At 49.8% G+C, this 19,871-nt stretch overlaps 1 protein-coding gene across 1 annotated transcript in view; it reads right to left on the reverse strand.

The window, feature by feature from the left end:
- Positions 1 to 19,871, reverse strand: part of LOC121273794 (capping protein, Arp2/3 and myosin-I linker protein 3-like) — a 146,352-nt gene that overhangs the window by 74,490 nt on the left and 51,991 nt on the right. Inside the window, exon 2 of the mRNA XM_041180960.1 lies at positions 1,367 to 1,458. Coding sequence (XP_041036894.1) covers positions 1,367 to 1,458 — 92 coding nt within the window. The remainder of the gene's footprint in view (positions 1 to 1,366; positions 1,459 to 19,871) is intronic.

The following is a 19,871-nucleotide window of genomic DNA, read 5'->3' on the forward strand; positions in this document are numbered from 1 at the left end:
CTACTTGTGGGGAAATCTACAGAGGAACATTATGGGGGGTGGGGTGGTGTTCAAAAAGGAAATGGGGAGGGTATAGGCTCAACATGTTCCCTCTAGGGTGATAGGAAGGAGTAACAAGCCCAGAGAATAATGGATTGGATAGACTTGGGTTGTTTTCGTTGGAGCAGAGAAGACTGAGGGGCGACCTGATCGAGGTGGACAAGATTATGAGGGGCATGGACAGGGTGGGTAGGGAGCAGCTGTTCCCCTTAGTTGAAGGGTCATTCACGAGGGGGGCATCAGTTCAAGGTGAGGGGCAGGAGGTTTAGGGGGGGATGTGAGGAGAAACTTTCTTACCCATAGGGTGGTGAGGGTGTGGAATGCGCTGCCTGGGAGGGTGGTGGAGGGCGGGTTAGCCTCACATCCTTTAAAAAGTCCCTGGATGAGCACTCGGCACCTCATAACATTCGAGGCTGTGGGGGCCAAGTGCTAGTAAGTGGGGTTAGGGAGGTAGGTCAGGGGTTTCTCACGGTGTAGGTGCAGACTCGATGGGCCAAAGGGCCTCTTCTGCACTCTGTGGGATTCTGTGATCTGTGAGAGAGAGAGAGCGAGAGAGAGAGATAAAGAGAGACACAGAGGGAGACAAAGAGAGAGGGACAGAGAGCGATAGCGAGAGATAGAGACGGGGAGAGACAGAGAGAGAAAGAGAGAAAAAGAGAGAGGGAGAGACAGAGGGAGGGAGACAGAGGGAGGGAGAGAAAGAGAGAGACAGAGAGAGACAGAGAGAGACAGAGAGACAAGGAGATACAGGGAGAGACAGAGGGAGAGAGACAGAGGGAGAGAGAGAGAGACAGACAGAGACAGAGAGAGGCAGAGGGAGACAAGGAGATACAGGGAGAGACAGAGGGAGAGAGACAGAGGGGGAGAGAGAGAGGGGGAGAGAGAGAGAGAGAAAGAGAGAGACAGAGAGACAGGGAGACACAGAGAGAGAGAGACAGAGACAGAGACAGAGAGACAGAAGGGGAGAGACAGAGGGGGAGAGACAGAGAGAGAGAGAGAGACAGGGAGACACAGAGAGAGAGAGAGAGAGAGAGAGACAGAGAAAGGCAGAGGGAGAGAGAGAGAGAGAGAGAGACAGAGACAGAGAGAGGCAGAAGGAAAAAGAAAGAGGGACAGAGAGAGAGAGAGAGACAGGGAGACACAGAGAGAGAGAGAGAGAGACAGAAAAAGGCAGAGGGAGAGAGAGAGAGAGACAGAGACAGAGACAGAGAGAGGCAGAAGGAGAAAGAAAGGGGGACAGAGAGAGAGAGAGATAGAGAGAACAAGACAGAGAGAGGTAGAGGGAGAGAAATGGCTTCTATGACTGGAGCTTCTCAAGGTCTCTCACCAGAAGTTTCTCCTCAAATCGACCATTCCGAGTCTCGATCCTCACTCGTCTCAGCACCTCCAATGTCGAACCAAAGAGCTTCCGCACACTCTCTGTATGGAGGAGAGAGAGACAGAATGAGAAACAAACTGAACACAGGCCACTCCATCCTCAAACCCGGGCCCACGCAGACTCCAAACTCAGACAGCGTTCCCTCAGCACTGACCCTCCGACAGTGCGGATCTCCCTCAGCGCTGACCCTCCGACAGTGCGGCTCTCCCTCAGTACTGACCCTCCGACAGTGCAGCTCTCCCTCAGCACTGACCCTCTGACAGTGCGGCTCTCCCTCAGCACTGACCCTCCGATGGTGCGGCTCTCCCTCAGTACTGACCCTCCGACAGTGAAGCACTCCGTCAACACTGACCCTCTGACAGTGATGCTCTCCCTCAGTACTGACCCTCCGACAGTGCGGCTCTCCTTCAGCACTGACCCTCCGACAGTGCGGCTCTCCCTCAGCGCTGACCCTCCGACAGTGCGGCTCTCCCTCAGCACTGACCCTCCGACAGTGCGGCTCTCCCTCAGTACTGACCCTCCAACAGTGAAGCACTCCCTCAACACTGACCCTCTGACAGTGATGCTCTCCCTCAGTACTGACCCTCCGACAGTGCGGCTCTCCTTCAGCACTGACACACCGACAGTGCGGCTCTCCTTCAGCACTGACACTCCGACAGTGCGGCTCTCCCTCAGCACTGACCCTCCGACAGTGCGACAGTGTAGAGTGGGATTTACTCTGTATCTAACCCCGTGCTGTACCTGTCCTGGGAGTGTTTGATGGGGACAGTGTAGAGGGAGATTTACTCTGTATCTAACCCCGTGCTGTACCTGTCCTGGGAGTGTTTGATGGGGACGGTGTAGAGGGAGATTTACTCTGTATCTAACCCCGTGCTGTACCTGTCCTGGGAGTGTTTGATGGGGACAGTGTAGAGGGAGCTTTACTCTGTATCTAACCCCGTGCTGTACCTGTCCTGGGAGTGTTTGATGGGGACGGTGTAGAGGGAGCTTTACTCTGTATCTAACCCCGTGCTGTACCTGTCCTGGGAGTGTTTGAGGGGGACAGTGTAGACGGAAATTTAATCTAGATCTAACCCCGTGCTGTACCTGTCCTGGGAGTGTTTGATGGGGACGGTGTAGAGTGATCTTTACTCTGAATCTAACCCCGTGCTGCACCTGTCCTGGGAGTGTATAATGGTGACAGTGAAGAGGGAGATTTACTCTGTATCTAACCCCGTGCTGTACCTGTGTTGGGAGTGTTTGATGGGCACAGTGTAGAGGAATCCTTACTCTGTATCTAACCATTTGCCGTACCTGTCCTGACAGGTTTTCATGGGGACAGTGTAGTGGGAGATTTACTCTGTATCTAACCCCGTGCTTGACTTGTTCTGGGAATGTTGATGGGGATGATTTAGAGGGAGTTTACTCTGTATCTAACCCCGTGCTGTACCTGCCCTGGAAATTTTTGATGGGGACAGTGTAGAGGGAGATTTACTCTGTATCTAACCCCGTGCTGTACCTGTCCTGGGAGTGTTTGATGGGGACGGTGTAGAGTGATCTTTACTCTGAATCTAACCCCGTGCTGCACCTGTCCTGGGAGTGTATAATGGTGACAGTGAAGAGGGAGATTTACTCTGTATCTAACCCCGTGCTGTACCTGTGTTGGGAGTGTTTGATGGGCACAGTGTAGAGGAATCCTTACTCTGTATCTAACCATTTGCCCTACCTTTCCTGACAGTTTTTCATGGGGACAGTGTAAAGTGAGATTAACTCTGTATCTAACCCGTTGCTGAATCTGTACAGGGAGTGCTCGATGGGGAAAGTGTAGAGGGAGCTTTACTCTGTATCTAACCCCGTGCTGTACCTGTCCTGGGAGTGTTTGATGGGGACGGTGTAGAGGGAGGTTTACTCTGTATCTAACCCCGTGCTGTACCTGTCCTGGGAGTGTTTGCTGGGGACAGTGTAGAGCGAGCTTTACTCTGTATCTAACCCCGTGCTGTACCTGTCCTGGGAGTGTTTGATGGGGACAGAGTCGAGGGAGATTTACTCTGTATCTAACCCCGTGCTGTACCTGTCCTGGGAGTGTTTGTTGGGGACAGTGTAGAGGGATCTTTACTCTGTATCTAACCCCGTGCTGTACCTGTCCTGGGAGTGTTTGATGGGGACAGTGTAGAGCGAGCTTTACTCTGTATCTAACCCCGTGCTGTACCTGTCCTGGGAGTGTTTGATGGGGACAGAGTCGAGGGAGATTTACTCTGTATCTAACCCCGTGCTGTACCTGTCCTGGGAGTGTTTGATGGGGACAGTGTAGAGGGAGCTTTACTCTGTATCTAACCCCGTGCTGTACCTGTCCTGGGAGTGTTTGATGGGGACGGTGTAGAGGAAGCTTTACTCTGTATCTAACCCCGTGCTTTTCTTGTCCTGCGAATGTTGATGGGGATGATTTAAAGGGAGTTTATTCTGTATCTAACCCCGTGCTGTACCTGTCCTGGGAGTGTATAATGGTGACAGTGTAGAGGGAGATTTACTCTGTATCTAACCCCGTGCTGTACCTGTGTTGGGAGTGTTTGATGGGCACACTGTAGAGGAATCCTTACTCTGTATCTAACCATTTGCCGTACCTGTCCTGACAGGTTTTCATGGGGACAGTGTAGAGGGAGATTTACTCTGTATCTAACCCTGTGCTGTACCTGTCCTGGGAGTGTTTGATGTGGACAGTGTAGTGGAAGCTTTACTCTGTATGAAATCCCGTGCGTTAGTTATCCTGGGAATGTTGATGGGGACGATTTAGAGGGAGATTTACTCTGTATCTCACCCCGTGCAATACCAGTCCGGGGAGTGTTTGAGCGGACAGTGTAGACGGAACTTTAATCTAGATATAACCCTGTTCTGTACCTGTCCTGGGAGTGTTTGATGTGGACAGTGTAGAGGAAGCTTTACTCTGTATGAAATCCCGTGCTTTAGTTATCCTGGGAATGTTGATGGGGACGATTTAGAGGGAGATTTACTCTGTATCTCACCCCGTGCTGTACCAGTCCTGGGAGTGTTTGAGCGGACAGTGTAGACGGAACTTTAATCTAGATATAACCCTGTGCTGTACCTGTCCTGGGAGTGTTTGATGGGGACAGTGTGGAGGGAGATTTACTCTGTATCTAACCTCGTGCTGTACCTGTCCTGGGAGTGTTTGATGGGGACAGTGTAGACGGAACTTTAATCTAGATCTAAACCTGTGCTGTACCTGTCCTGGGAGTGTTTGATGGGGAAAGTGTAGCTGGAGCTTTACTCTGTATCTAACCCCGTGCTGTACCTGTCCTGGGAGTGTTTGATGGGGACGGTGTAGAGGGAGAGTTACTCTGTATCTAACCCCGTGCTGTACCTGTCCTGGGTGTGTTTGATGCGGACAGTGTAGAGGGAGCTTTACTCTGTATCTAACCCCGTGCTGTACCTGTCCTGGGAGTGTTTGATGGGGACGGTGTAGAGGGAGATTTACTCTGTATCTAACCCCGTGCTGTACCTGTCCTGGGAGTGTTTGATGGGGAAAGTGTAGAGGGAGCTTTACTCTGTATCTAACCCCGTGCTGTACCTGTCCTGGGAGTGTTTGATGGGCACAGTGTAGAGGAATCCTTACTCTGTATCTAACCATTTGCCGTACCTGTCCTGATAGTTTTTCATGGGGTCAGTGCAGAGGAAGCTTTACTCTGTATCTCACCCCGTGCTGTACCTATCCTGGGAGTGTTTGATGGGGACAGTGTAGAGGGAGATTTACTCTGTATCTAACCCCGTGCTGTACCTGTCCTGGGAGTGTTTGATGGGGATGGTGTAGAGGGAGATTTACTCTGTATCTAACCCCGTGCTGTACCAGTCCTGGGAGTGTTTGATGGGGACAGTGTAGAGGGAGATTTACTCTGTATCTAACCCCGTGCTGTACCTGTCCTGGGAGTGTTTGAGGGGGACAGTGTAGACGGAAATTTAATCTAGATCTAACCCCATGCTGTACCTGTCCTGACAGTTTTTCATGTGGACAGTGTAGAGGGAGCTTTACCCTGTATCTAACCCCGTGTTGTACCTGTCCTGGGAGTGTTTGATGGGGAAAGTGTAGAGGGAGATTTACTCTGTATCTAACCCCGTGCTGCACCTGTCCTTCAAGTTTTTGATGGGGACAGTGTAGAGGGATCTTTACTCTGTATCCAACCCCGTGCTGTACCTGTCCTGGGAGTGTTTGATGGGGAAAGTGTAGAGGGAGATTTACTCTGCATCTAACCCCATGCTGAACCGGTCCTGAGAGTGTTTGATGGTGACAGTGTAGAGGAAGATTTACTCTGTATCTAACCCCGTGCTGTACCTGTCCTGGGAGTATTTAATGGGCACAGGGTAGAGGGATCCTTACTCTGTATCTAAAAATTTGCCGTACCTGTCCTGACAGTTATTCATGGGGACAGTGTAGAGGGAGATTTACTCTGTATCTAACCCCGTGCTGTACCTGTCCTGGGAGTGTTTGATGGGGATGGTGTAGAGGGAGATTTACTCTGTATCTAACCCCGTGCTGTACCTGTCCTGGGAGTGTTTGATGGGGACAGAGTCGAGGGAGATTTACTCTGTATCTAACCCCGTGCTGTACCTGTCCTGGGAGTGTTTGATGGGGACAGTGTAGAGGGAGCTTTACTCTGTATCTAACCCCGTGCTGTACCTGTCCTGGGAGTGTTTGATGGGGACGGTGTAGAGGAAGCTTTACTCTGTATCTAACCCCGTGCTTTTCTTGTCCTGGGAATGTTGATGGGGATGATTTAAAGGGAGTTTATTCTGTATCTAACCCCGTGCTGTACCTGTCCTGGGAGTGTTTGATGGGCACAGTGTAGAGGAATCCTTACTCTGTATCTAACCATTTGCCGTACCTGTCCTGATAGTTTTTCATGGGGTCAGTGCAGAGGAAGCTTTACTCTGTATCTAACCCCGTGCTGTACCTGTCCTGGGAGTGTTTGATGGGGACAGTGTAGAGGGAGATTTACTCTGTATCTAACCCCGTGCTGTACCTGTCCTGGGAGTGTTTGATGGGGACGGTGTAGAGGGAGCTTTACTCTGTATCTAACCCCGTGCTGTACCTGTCCTGGGAGTGTTTGATGGGGACAGTGTAGAGGGAGATTTACTCTGTATCTAACCCCGTGCTGTACCTGTCCTGGGAGTGTTTGATGGGGACGGTGTAGAGGGAGCTTTACTCTGTATCTAACCCCGTGCTGTACCTGTCCTGGGAGTGTTTGATGGGGACAGTGTAGAGGGAGATTTACTCTGTATGTAACTCCATGCTGTACCTGTCCCAGGAATGTTTAATGGAGACAGTGTAGAGGTAGCTTAACTCTGTATCTAACCCCGTGCTGTACCAGTCCTGGGAGTGTTTGATGGGGACAGTGTAGAGGGAGATTTACTCTGTATCTAACCCCGTGCTGTACCTGTCCTGGGAGTGTTTGATGGGGACGGTGTAGAGGGAGATTTACTCTGTATCTAACCCCGTGCTGTACCTGTCCTGGGAGTGTTTGATGGGGACGGTGTAGAGGGAGATTTACTCTGTATCTAACCCCGTGCTGTACCTGTCCTGGGAGTGTTTGATGGGGACGGTGTAGAGGGAGATTTACTCTGTATCTAACCCCGTGCTGTACCTGTCCTGGGAGTGTTTGATGGGGACGGTGTAGAGGGAGCTTTACTCTGTATCTAACCCCGTGCTGTACCTGTCCTGGGAGTGTTTGATGGGGACAGTGTAGAGGGAGCTTTACTCTGTATCCAACCCGTGCTGTACCTGTTCAGGGAAACTTGTTCAGGATGATTTAGAGGGAGTTTTACTCTGCATCTAACCCCGTGCTGTTCCTGTCCTGGGAGTGTTTGATGGGGACAGTGTAGAGGGAGCTTTACTCTGTATCTAACCCCGTGCTGTACCTGTCCAGGGAGTGTTTGATGGGGACAGTGTAGACGGAACTTTAAGCTATATCTAACCCCGTGCTGTACCTGGCCTGGGAGTGTTTAATGGGCACAGTGTAGAGGGATCCTTACTCTGTATCTAACCATTTGCCCTACCTTTCCTGACAGTTTTTCATGGGGACAGTGTAAAGTGAGATTAACTCTGTATCTAACCCCTTGCTGAATCTGTACAGGGAGTGCTTGATGGGGAAAGTGTAGAGGGAGCTTTACTCTGTATCTAACCCCGTGCTTGACTTGTTCTCGGAATGCTGATGGGGATGATTTAGAGGGAGTTTACTCTGTATCTAACCCCGTACAGTACTTGCCCTGGAAGTGTTTGATGGGGACAGTGTAGAGGGAGATTTACTCTGCATCTAACCCCGTGCTGAACCGGTCCTGAGAGTGTTTGATGGTGACAGTGTAGAGGAAGATTTACTCTGTATCTAACCCCGTGCTTTACCTGTCCTGGGAGTGTTTAATGGGCAAAGGGTAGAGGAATCCTTACTCTGTATCTAAAAATTTGCCGTACCTGTCCTGACAGTTATTCATGGGGACAGTGAAGAGGGAGATTTACTCTATATCTAACCCCGTGCTGTACCTGTACTGGGAGTGTTTGATGGGCACAGTGTAGAGCGAGCTTAACTCTGTATCTAACTCCATGCTGTACCTGTCCTGGGAATGTTTAATGGGAACAGTGTAGAGGGAGATTTACTCTGTATCTAACCCCGTGCTGTACCTGTCCTGGGAGCGTTTGATGGGGACGGTGTAGAGGGAGCTTTACTCTGTATCTAACCCCGTGTTGTACCTGTCCTGGGATTGTTTGATGGGGACAGTATAGAGGGTGCTTTACTCTCTATCTAACCCCGTTCTGTACCTGTCCTGGGAGTGTTTGATGGGGACATTGTAGAGGGAGCTTTACTCTGTATCTAACCCCGTGTTCTACCTGTCCTGGGAGTGTTTGATGTAGACAGTGTAGAGGGAGCTGTACACTGTATCTAACCCCGTGCTGTACCTTTCCTGGGAGTGTTTGATGGGGACAGTGTAGAGGGAGATTTACTCTGTATCTAACTCCATGCTGTACCTCTCCTGGGAGTGTTTGATGGGGACAGTGTAGAGGAAGCTTGACTCTGTATCGAACCTCGTGCGGTAACTGGCCTGGAATTCTTTCATGGGCACAGTGTAGACGGAACTTTAATCTATATCTAACCCCGTGCTATACTTGTCCTGGGAATGTTGATGGGGATGATTTAGAGGGAGTTGAATCTGTATCTAACACCGTGCTGTACCTGTCTTGAGAGTGTTTGATGGGGACAGTGTAGAGGGAGCATTACTCTGTATCTAACCCCGTGCTGTACCTGTCCTGGGAATGTTTGATGGGGAGAGTGAAGAGGAAGCTTTACTCTGTATCTAACCCCGTGCAGTACCTGTCCTGGGAGTGTTTGATGGGGACAGTGCAGAGGGAGCTTTACTCTGTATCTAACCCCGTGCTGTACCTGTCCTGGGAGTGTTTGATGGGGACAGTGTAATGGGAACTTTACTTTGTATCTAACCCCGTGCAGTACCTGTCCTGGGAGTGTTTGATGGGGACAGTGTAATGGGAACTTTACTTTGTATCTAACCCCGTGCTGTACCTGTCCTGGGAGTGTTTGATGGGGACAATGTAGAGGGAGATTTACTCTGTATCTAACTCCGTGCTGTACGTGTCCTGGGAGTGTTTGATGGGGACAGTGTAATGGGAACTTTACTTTGTATCTAACCCGGTGCTGTACCTGTCCTGGGAGTGTTTGAGGGGGACAGTGTAGACGGAAATTTAATCTAGATCTAACCCCATGCTGTACCTGTCCTGACAGTTTTTCATGTGGACAGTGTAGAGGGAGATTTACTTTGTATCTAACCCCGTGCTGACCCTGTCCTGGGAGTGTTTGATGGGGACGGTGTAGAGGGAGCTTTACTCTGTATCTAACACCGTGCTGTACCTGCCCTGGGAGTGTTTGATGGGGACAGTGTAGAGGGAGATTTACTCTGTATCTAAGCCCGTGCTGTACCTGTCCTGGGAGTGTTTGATGGGGACGGTGTAGAGGGAGATTTACTCTGTATCTAACCCCGTGCTGTATCTGTCCTGGGAGTGTTTGATGGGGACCGTGTAGAGGAGGCTTTACTCTGTATCTAACCCCGTGCTGCACCTGTCCTTCAAGTTTTTGATGGGGACAGTGTAGAGGGATCTTTACTCTGTATCCAACCCCGTGCTGTACCTGTCCTGGGAGTGTTTGATGGGGAAAGTGTAGAGGGAGATTTACTCTGCATCTAACCCCATGCTGAACCGGTCCTGAGAGTGTTTGATGGTGACAGTGTAGAGGGAGATTTACTCTGTGTCTAACCCCGTGCTGTACCTGTCCTGGGAGTGTTTAATGGGCACAGGGTAGAGGGATCCTTACTCTGTATCTAAAAATTTGCCGTACCTGTCCTGACAGTTATTCATGGGGACAGTGTAGAGGGAGATTTACTCTGTATCTAACCCCGTGCTGTACCTGTCCTGGGAGTGTTTGATGGGGACGGTTTAGAGGGAGATTTACTCTGTATCTAACCCCGTGCTGTACCTGTCCTGGGAGTGTTTGATGGGGACAGTGTAGAGAGAGCTTTACTCTGTATCTAACCCCGTGCTGTACCTGTCCTGGGAGTGCTTGATGGGGACGGTGTAGAGGGAGCTTTACTCTGCATCTAACCCCATGCTGAACCGGTCCTGAGAGTGTTTGATGGTGACAGTGTAGAGGAAGATTTACTCTGTATCTAACCCCGTGCTGTACCTGTCCTGGGAGTGTTTAATGGGCACAGGGTAGAGGGATCCTTACTCTGTATCTAAAAATTTGCCGTACCTGTCCTGACAGTTATTCATGGGGACAGTGTAGAGGGAGATTTACTCTGTATCTAACCCCGTGCTGTACCTGTCCTGGGAGTGTTTGATGGCGACAGTGTAGAGGGAGATTTACTCTGTATCTAACCCCGTGCTGTACCTGTCCTGGGAGTGTTTGATGGGGACGGTGTAGAGGGAGATTTACTCTGCATCTAACCCCGTGCTGTACCTGTCCTGGGAGTGTTTGATGGGACAGTGTAGAGGGAGATTTACTCTGTATCTAACCCCGTGCTGTACCTGTCCTGGGAGTGTTTGATGATGACAGTGTAGAGGGAGCTTTACTCTGTATCTAACCCTGTGCTGTACCTGCCCTGGGAGTATTTGATGGGGACAGTGTAGAGGGAGATTTACTCTGTATCTAACCCTGTGCTGTACCTGTCCTGGGAGTGTTTGATGGGGACAGTGTAGAGGGAGCTTTACTCTGTATCTAACCCCGTGCTGTACCTGTCCTGGGAGTGTTTGATGGGGACGGTGTAGAGCGAGCTTTACTCTGTATCTAACCCGTGCTGTACCTGTTCAGGGAAACTTGTTCAGGACGATTTAGAGGGAGTTTTACTCTGCATCTAACCCCGTGCTGTTCCTGTCCAGGGAGTGTTTAATGGGCACAGTGTAGAGGGATCCTTACTCTGTATCTAACCATTTGCCCTACCTTTCCTGACAGTTTTTCATGGGGACAGTGTAAAGTGAGATTAACTCTGTATCTAACCCCGTGCTGTACCTGTCCTGGGAGTGTTTGATGGGGACAGTGTAGAGGGAGATTTACTCTGTGTCTAACCCCGTGCTGTACCTGTCCTGGGAGTGTTTGATGGGGACAGTGTAGAGGGAGATTTACTCTGTATCTAACCCCGTGCTGTACCAGTCCTGGGAGTGTTTGATGGGGACAGTGTAGAGGGAGCTTTACTCTGTATCTAACCCCGTGCTGTACCAGTCCTGGGAGTGTTTGATGGGGACAGTGTAGAGGGAGATTTACTCTGCTTCTAACCCCATGCTGAACCGGTCCTGAGAGTGTTTGATGGTGACAGTGTAGAGGAAGATTTACTCTGTATCTAACCCCGTGCTGTACCTGTCCTGGGAGTGTTTAATGGGCACAGGGTAGAGGGATCCTTACTCTGTATCTAAAAATTTGCCGTACCTGTCCTGACAGTTATTCATGGGGACAGTGTAGAGGGAGATTTACTCTGCTTCTAACCCCGTGCTGTACCTGTCCTGGGAGTGTTTGATGGGGACTGTGTACAGGGAGCTTTACTCTGTATCTAACCTCGTGCTGTACCTGTCCTGGGAGTGTTTGATGGGGACAGTGTAGAGGGAGCTTTACTCTGTATCTAACCCCGTGCTGTACCTGTCTTGGGAGTGTTTGATGGGGACAGTGTAGAGGGAGCTTTACTCTGTATCTAACCCCGTGCTGTACCTGTTCAGGGAAACTTGTTCAGGATGATTTAGAGGGAGTTTTACTCTGCATCTAACCCCGTGCTGTTCCTGTCCTGGGAGTGTTTGATGGGGACAGTGTATAGCGAGCTTTAGTCTTTATCTAACCCCGTGCTGTACCTGGCCTGGGAGTGTTTAATGGGCACAGTGTAGAGGGATCCTTACTCTGTATCTAACCATTTGCCCTACCTTTCCTGACAGTTTTTCATGGGGACAGTGTAAAGTGAGATTAACTCTGTATCTAACCCCTTGCTGAATCTGTACAGGGAGTGCTTGATGGGGAAAGTGTAGAGGGAGCTTTACTCTGTATCTAACCCCGTGCTTGACTTGTTCTGGGAATGCTGATGGGGATGATTTAGAGGGAGTTTACTCTGTATCTAACCCCGTACAGTACTTGCCCTGGAAGTGTTTGATGGGGACAGTGTAGAGGGAGATTTACTCTGCATCTAACCCCGTGCTGAACCGGTCCTGAGAGTGTTTGATGGTGACAGTGTAGAGGAAGATTTACTCTGTATCTAACCCCGTGCTTTACCTGTCCTGGGAGTGTTTAATGGGCAAAGGGTAGAGGAATCCTTACTCTGTATCTAAAAATTTGCCGTACCTGTCCTGACAGTTATTCATGGGGACAGTGAAGAGGGAGATTTACTCTATATCTAACCCCGTGCTGTACCTGTACTGGGAGTGTTTGATGGGCACATTGTAGAGCGAGCTTAACTCTGTATCTAACTCCATGCTGTACCTGTCCTGGGAATGTTTAATGGGAACAGTGTAGAGGGAGCTTTACTCTGTATCTAACCCCGTGTTGTACCTGTCCTGGGAGTGTTTGATGGGGACTGTGTACAGGGAGCTTTACTCTGTATCTAACCCCGTGCTGTACCTATCCTGGGAGTGTTTGATGGGGACAGTGTAGAGGGAGATTTACGCTGTATCTAACCCCGTGCTGTACCTGTCCTGGGAGTGTTTGATGGGGACAGTATAGAGGGTGCTTTACTCTCTATCTAACCCCGTGCTGTACCTGTCCTGGGGGTGTTTGATGGGGACATTGTAGAGGGAGATGTACTGTGTATCTAACCCCGTGCTGTACCTGTCCTGGGAGTGTTTGATGTAGACAGTGTAGAGGGAGCTGTACACTGTATCTAACTCCGTGCTGTACCTGTCCTTCAAGTTTTTGAAGGGGACAGTGTAGAGGGAGATTTACTCTGTATCTAACTCCATGCTGTACCTCTCCTGGGAGTGTTTGATGGGGACAGTGTAGAGGGAGCTCTACTCTGTATCTAACCCCATGCTTTACTTGTCCTGGGAATGTTGATGGGGATGATTTAGAGGGAGTTGAATCTGTATCTAACACCGTGCTGTACCTGTCTTGAGAGTGTTTGATGGGGACAGTGTAGAGGGACCTTACTCTGTATCTAACCCCGTGCTGTACCTGTCCTGGGAGTGTTTGATGGGGACAGTGTAGAGGGAGATTTACTCTGTATCTAACCTCGTGCTGTACCTGTCCTGGGAGTGTTTGATGGGGACAGTGTAGAGAGAGATTTACTCTGTGTCTAACCCCGTGCTGTACCTGTCCTGGGAGTGTTTGATGGGGACAGTGTAGAGGGAACTTTACTCTGTATCTAACCCCGTGCTGTACCTGTCAGGGAGTGTTTGATGGGGACAGTGAAGAGGAAGCTTTACTCTGTATCTAACCCCGTGCTTTACTTGTCCTGGGAATGTTGATGGGGATGATTTAGAGGGAGTTTAATCTGTATCTAACACCGTGCTGTACCTGTCTTGAGAGTGTTTGATGGGGACAGTGTAGAGGGAGATTTACTCTGTATCTAAGCCCGTGCTGTACCTGTCCTGGGAGTGTTTGATGGGGACAGTGTAGAGGGAACTTTACTCTGTATCTAACCCCGTGCTGTACCTGTCAGGGAGTGTTTGATGGGGACAGTGAAGAGGAAGCTTTACTCTGTATCTAACCCCGTGCTTTACTTGTCCTGGGAATGTTGATGGGGATGATTTAGAGGGAGTTTAATCTGTATCTAACACCGTGCTGTACCTGTCTTGAGAGTGTTTGATGGGGACAGTGTAGAGGGAGATTTACTCTGTATCTAACCCCGTGCTGTACCTGTCCTGGGAGTGTTTGATGGGGACGGTGTAGAGGGAGCTTTACTCTGTATCTAACCCCGTGCTGTACCTGTCCTGGGGGTGTTTGATGGGGACAGTGTAGAGGGAGATTTACTCTGTATCTAACTCCGTGCTGTACCTGTACTGGGATTGTTTGATGGGCACAGTGTAGATGAAACTTTAATCTATATCTAACCCCGTGCTGTACCTCTCCTGGGAGTGTTTAATGGGCACAGTGTAGAAGGATCTCTACTCTGTATCTAACCCTTTGCCGTACCTGTCCTGACAGTTTTGCATGGGGACAGTGTAGAGGGAGATTTACTCTGTATTTAACCCCATGCTGTACCTTTACTGGGAGTGTTTGATGGACACAGTATAGAGGGAGCTTAACTCTGTATCTAACCCCGTGCTGTACCTGTCCTGGGAATGTTTAATGAGGACAGTGTAGCTGGAGCTTTACTCTGTATCTATTCTCGTGCTGTACCTGGCCTGGAATTATTTGATGGGGACGGTGTAGAGGGAGCTTTACTCTGTATCTAACCCCGTGCTGTAGCTGTCCTGGGAGTGTTTGATGGGGACGGTGTAGAGGGAGCTTTACTCTGTATCTAACCCTGTGCTGTACCTGTCCTGGGAGTGTTTGATGGGGACAGTGTAGAGGGAGATTTACTCTGTATCTAACCCCGTGCTCACCTGTCCTGGGAGTGTTTGATGGGGACAGTGTAGAGGAAGCTTTACTCTGTATCTAACCCCGTGCTTTACTTGTCCTGGGAATGTTGATGGGGATGATTTAGTGGGAGTTTAATCTGTTTCTAACACCGTGCTGTACCTGTCCTGGGAGTGTGTGATGGGGACAGTGTAGAGGGAGCTTTACTCTGTATCTAACCCCGTGCTGTACCTGTCTTGGGAGTGTTTGATGGGGACAGTGTAAAGGGAACTTTACTCTGTATCTAACCCCGTGCTGTACCTGTCCTGGGAGTGTTTGATGGGGACGGTGTAGAGGGAGATTTACTCTGTATCTAACCCCGTGCTGTACCTGTCCTGGGAGTGTTTGATGGGGACAGTGTAGAGGGAGATTTACTCTGTATCTAACCCCGTGCTGTACCTGTCCTGGGAGTGTTTGATGGGGACAGTGTCGAGGGAGATTTACTCTGTATCTAACCCCGTGCTGTACCTGTCCTGGGAGTGTTTGATGGGGACAGTGTAGAGGGAGATTTACTCTGTATCTAACCCCGTGCTGTACCTGTCCTGGGAGTGTTTGATGGGGATGGTGTAGAGGGAGCTTTACTCTGTATCTAACCTCGTGCTGTAACTGGCCGGGAATTCTTTCATGGGCACAGTGTAGACGGAACTTTAATCTATATCTAACCCTGTGCTATACCTGTCCTGGGAGTGTTTGATGGGCACAGTGTAGCTGGAGCTTTACTCTGTATCTATTCTCGTGCTGTACCTGGCCTGGAATTATTTGTTCGGGACGGTGTAGAGGGAGATTTACTCTGTATCTAACCCCGTGCTGTACCTGTCCTGGGAGTGTTTGATGGGTACGGTGTAGAGGGAGATTTACTCTGTATCTAACCCCGTGCTGTACCTGTCCTGGGAGTGTTTGATGGGGATGGTGTAGAGGGAGATTTACTCTGTATCTAACCCCGTGCTGTACCTGTCCTGGGAGTGTTTGATGGGGACGGTGTAGAGGGAGATTTACTCTGTATCTAACCCCGTGCTGTACCTGTCCTGGGAGTGTTTGATGGGACAGTGTAGAGGGAGCTTTACCCTGTATCTAACCCCGTGCTGTACCTATCCTGGGAGTGTTTGATGGGGACAGTGTAGAGGGAGCTTTACCCTGTATCTAACCCCGTGCTGTACCTGTCCTGGGAGTGTTTGATGGGGACAGTGTAGAGGGAGATTTACTCTGTATCTAACCCCGTGCTGTACCTGTCCTGGGAGTGTTTGATGGGGACAGTGTAGAGTGGGATTTACTCTGTATCTAACCCCGTGATGTGCCTGTGTTGGATTGTTTGATATAGAAAGTGTCGAGTGAGTTTTACTCTGTATCAAACCCTGTGCTTTACATTTCCTGGGAGTGTTTGATGGGGACAGTGTAGAGGGAACTTTACTCTGTATCTAACCCCGTGCTGTACCTGTCCTGGGAGTGTTTGATGGGGACAGTGTAGAGGGAACTTTACTCTGTATCTAACCCCGTGCTGTACCTGTCCTGGGAGTGTTTGATGGGGACAGTGTAGAGGGAACTTTACTCTGTATCTAACCCCGTGCTGTACCTGTCAGGGAGTGTTTGATGGGGACAGTGTAGAGGGAGATTTACTCTGTACCTAACCCCATGCTGTACCTGTCCTGGGAGTGTTTGATGGGGACGGTGCAGAGGGAGATTTACTCTGTATCTAACCCCGTGCTGTACCTGTCCTGGGAGTGTTTGATGGGGAGAGTGAAGAGGAAGCTTTACTCTGTATCTAACCCCGTGCTTTACTTGTCCTGGGAATGTTGATGGGGATGATTTAGAGGGAGTTTAATCTGTATCTAACACCGTGCTGTACCTGTCTTGCGAGTGTTTGATGTGGACAGTGTAGAGTGATCTTTACTCTGTATCTAACCCCATGCTGTACCTGTCCTGGGAGTGTTTGATGTGGACAGTGTAGAGTGATCTTTACTCTGTATCTAACCCCATGCTGTACCTGTCCTGGGAGTGTTTGATGGGGCCGTTGTAGAGGGAGATTTACTCTGTATCTAACCCCGTGCTGTACCTGTCCTGGGGGTGTTTGATGGGGACAGTGTAGAGGGAGATTTACTCTGTATCTAACTCCGTGCTGTACCTGTACTGGGATTGTTTGATGGGCACAGTGTAGATGAAACTTTAATCTATATCTAACCCCGTGCTGTACCTCTCCTGGGAGTGTTTAATGGGCACAGTGTAGAAGGATCTCTACTCTGTATCTAACCCTTTGCCGTACCTGTCCTGACAGTTTTGCATGGGGACAGTGTAGAGGGAGATTTACTCTGTATTTAACCCCATGCTGTACCTTTACTGGGAGTGTTTGATGGACACAGTATAGAGGGAGCTTAACTCTGTATCTAACTCTGTGCTGTACCTGTCCTGGGAATGTTTAATGAGGACAGTGTAGCTGGAGCTTTACTCTGTATCTATTCTCGTGCTGTACCTGGCCTGGAATTATTTGATGGGGACGGTGTAGAGGGAGCTTTACTCTGTATCTAACCCCGTGCTGTAGCTGTCCTGGGAGTGTTTGATGGGGACGGTGTAGAGGGAGCTTTACTCTGTATCTAACCCTGTGCTGTACCTGTCCTGGGAGTGTTTGATGGGGACAGTGTAGAGGGAGATTTACTCTGTATCTAACCCCGTGCTGTACCTGTCCTGGGAGTGTTTGATGGGGACGGTGTAGAGGGAGATTTACTCTGTATCTAACCCTGTGCTGTACCTGTCCTGGGAGTGTTTGATGGGGACAGTGTAGAGGGAGATTTACTCTGTATCTAACCCCGTGCTCACCTGTCCTGGGAGTGTTTGATGGGGACAGTGTAGAGGAAGCTTTACTCTGTATCTAACCCCGTGCTTTACTTGTCCTGGGAATGTTGATGGGGATGATTTAGTGGGAGTTTAATCTGTTTCTAACACCGTGCTGTACCTGTCTTGGGAGTGTTTGATGGGGACAGTGTAAAGGGAACTTTACTCTGTATCTAACCCCGTGCTGTACCTGTCCTGGGAGTGTTTGATGGGGACAGTGTAAAGGGAACTTTACTCTGTATCTAACCCCGTGCTGTACCTGTCCTGGGAGTGTTTGATTGGGACAGTGTAGAGGGAGCTTTACTCTGTATCTAACCCCGTGCTGTACCTGTCCTGGGAGTGTTTGATGGGGACGGTGTAGAGGGAGATTTACTCTGTATCTAACCCCGTGCTGTACCTGTCCTGGGAGTGTTTGATGGGGACGGTGTAGAGGGAGATTTACTCTGTATCTAACCCCGTGCTGTACCTGTCCTGGGAGTGTTTGATGGGGACAGTGTAGAGGGAGATTTACTCTGTATCTAACCCCGTGCTGTACCTGTCCTGGGAGTGTTTGATGGGGACAGTGTCGAGGGAGATTTACTCTGTATCTAACCCCGTGCTGTACCTGTCCTGGGAGTGTTTGATGGGGACGGTGGAGAGGGAGATTTACTCTGTATCTAACCCCGTGCTGTACCTGTCCTGGGAGTGTTTGATGGGGACAGTGTAGAGGGAGATTTACTCTGTATCTAACCCCGTGCTGTACCTGTCCTGGGAGTGTTTGATGGGGATGGTGTAGAGGGAGCTTTACTCTGTATCTAACCTCGTGCTGTAACTGGCCGGGAATTCTTTCATGGGCACAGTGTAGATGGAACTTTAATCTATATCTAACCCCGTGCTATACTTGTCCTGAGAGTGTTTGATGGGCACAGTGTAGCTGGAGCTTTACTCTGTATCTATTCTCGTGCTGTACCTGGCCTGGAATTATTTGTTCGGGACGGTGTAGAGGGAGATTTACTCTGTATCTAACCCCGTGCTGTACCTGTCCTGGGAGTGTTTGATGGGTACGGTGTAGAGGGAGATTTACTCTGTATCTAACCCCGTGCTGTACCTGTCCTGGGAGTGTTTGATGGGACAGTGTAGAGGGAGCTTTACCCTGTATCTAACCCCGTGCTGTACCTGTCCTGGGAGTGTTTGATGGGGACAGTGTCGAGGGAGATTTACTCTGTATCTAACCCCGTGCTGTACCTGTCCTGGGAGTGTTTGATGGGACAGTGTAGAGGGAGATTTACTCTGTATCTAACCCCGTGCTGTACCTGTCCTGGGAGTGTTTGATGGGGACAGTGTAGAGTGGGATTTACTCTGTATCTAACCCCGTGATGTGCCTGTGTTGGATTGTTTGATATAGAAAGTGTCGAGTGAGTTTTACTCTGTATCAAACCCTGTGCTTTACATTTCCTGGGAGTGTTTGATGGGGACAGTGTAGAGGGAACTTTACTCTGTATCTAACCCCGTGCTGTACCTGTCCTGGGAGTGTTTGATGGGGACAGTGTAGAGGGAACTTTACTCTGTATCTAACCCCGTGCTGTACCTGTCCTGGGAGTGTTTGATGGGGACAGTGTAGAGGGAACTTTACTCTGTATCTAACCCCGTGCTGTACCTGTCAGGGAGTGTTTGATGGGGACAGTGTAGAGGGAGATTTACTCTGTACCTAACCCCATGCTGTACCTGTCCTGGGATTGTTTGATGGGGACGGTGCAGAGGGAGATTTACTCTGTATCTAACCCCGTGCTGTACCTGTCCTGGGAGTGTTTGATGGGGAGAGTGAAGAGGAAGCTTTACTCTGTATCTAACCCCGTGCTTTACTTGTCCTGGGAATGTTGATGGGGATGATTTAGAGGGAGTTTAATCTGTATCTAACACCGTGCTGTACCTGTCTTGCGAGTGTTTGATGTGGACAGTGTAGAGTGATCTTTACTCTGTATCTAACCCCATGCTGTACCTGTCCTGGGAGTGTTTGATGTGGACAGTGTAGAGTGATCTTTACTCTGTATCTAACCCCATGCTGTACCTGTCCTGGGAGTGTTTGATGGGGCCGTTGTAGAGGGAGATTTACTCTGTATCTAACGCCGTGCTGTACCTGTCCTGGGAGTGTTTGATGGGGACGGTGTAGAGGGTGCTTTACTCTGTATCTAACCCCGTGCTGTACCTGTCCTGGGAGTGTTTGATGGGGACAGTGTAGAGGGAGCTTTACTCTGTATCTAACCCCGTGCTTTACTTGTCCTGGGAATGTTGATGGGGATGATTTAGAGGAAGCTTTACTCTGTATCTAACCCCGTGCTGTACCTGTCCTGGGAGTGTTTGATGGGGTCAGTGTAGAGGGAGATTTACTCTGTATCTAACCCCATGCTGTACCTGTCCTGGGAGTGTTTGATGGGGACGGTGTAGAGGGAGATTTACTCTGTATCTAACCCCGTGCTGTACCTGTCCTGGGAGTGTTTGATGGAGACGGTGTAGAGGGAGATTTACTCTGTATCTAACCCCGTGCTGTACCTGTCCTGGGAGTGTTTGATGGGGACAGT

The sequence above is a fragment of the Carcharodon carcharias genome (assembly GCF_017639515.1).
Source record: "Carcharodon carcharias isolate sCarCar2 chromosome 27 unlocalized genomic scaffold, sCarCar2.pri SUPER_27_unloc_11, whole genome shotgun sequence".
NCBI lineage: Eukaryota > Metazoa > Chordata > Chondrichthyes > Lamniformes > Lamnidae > Carcharodon > Carcharodon carcharias.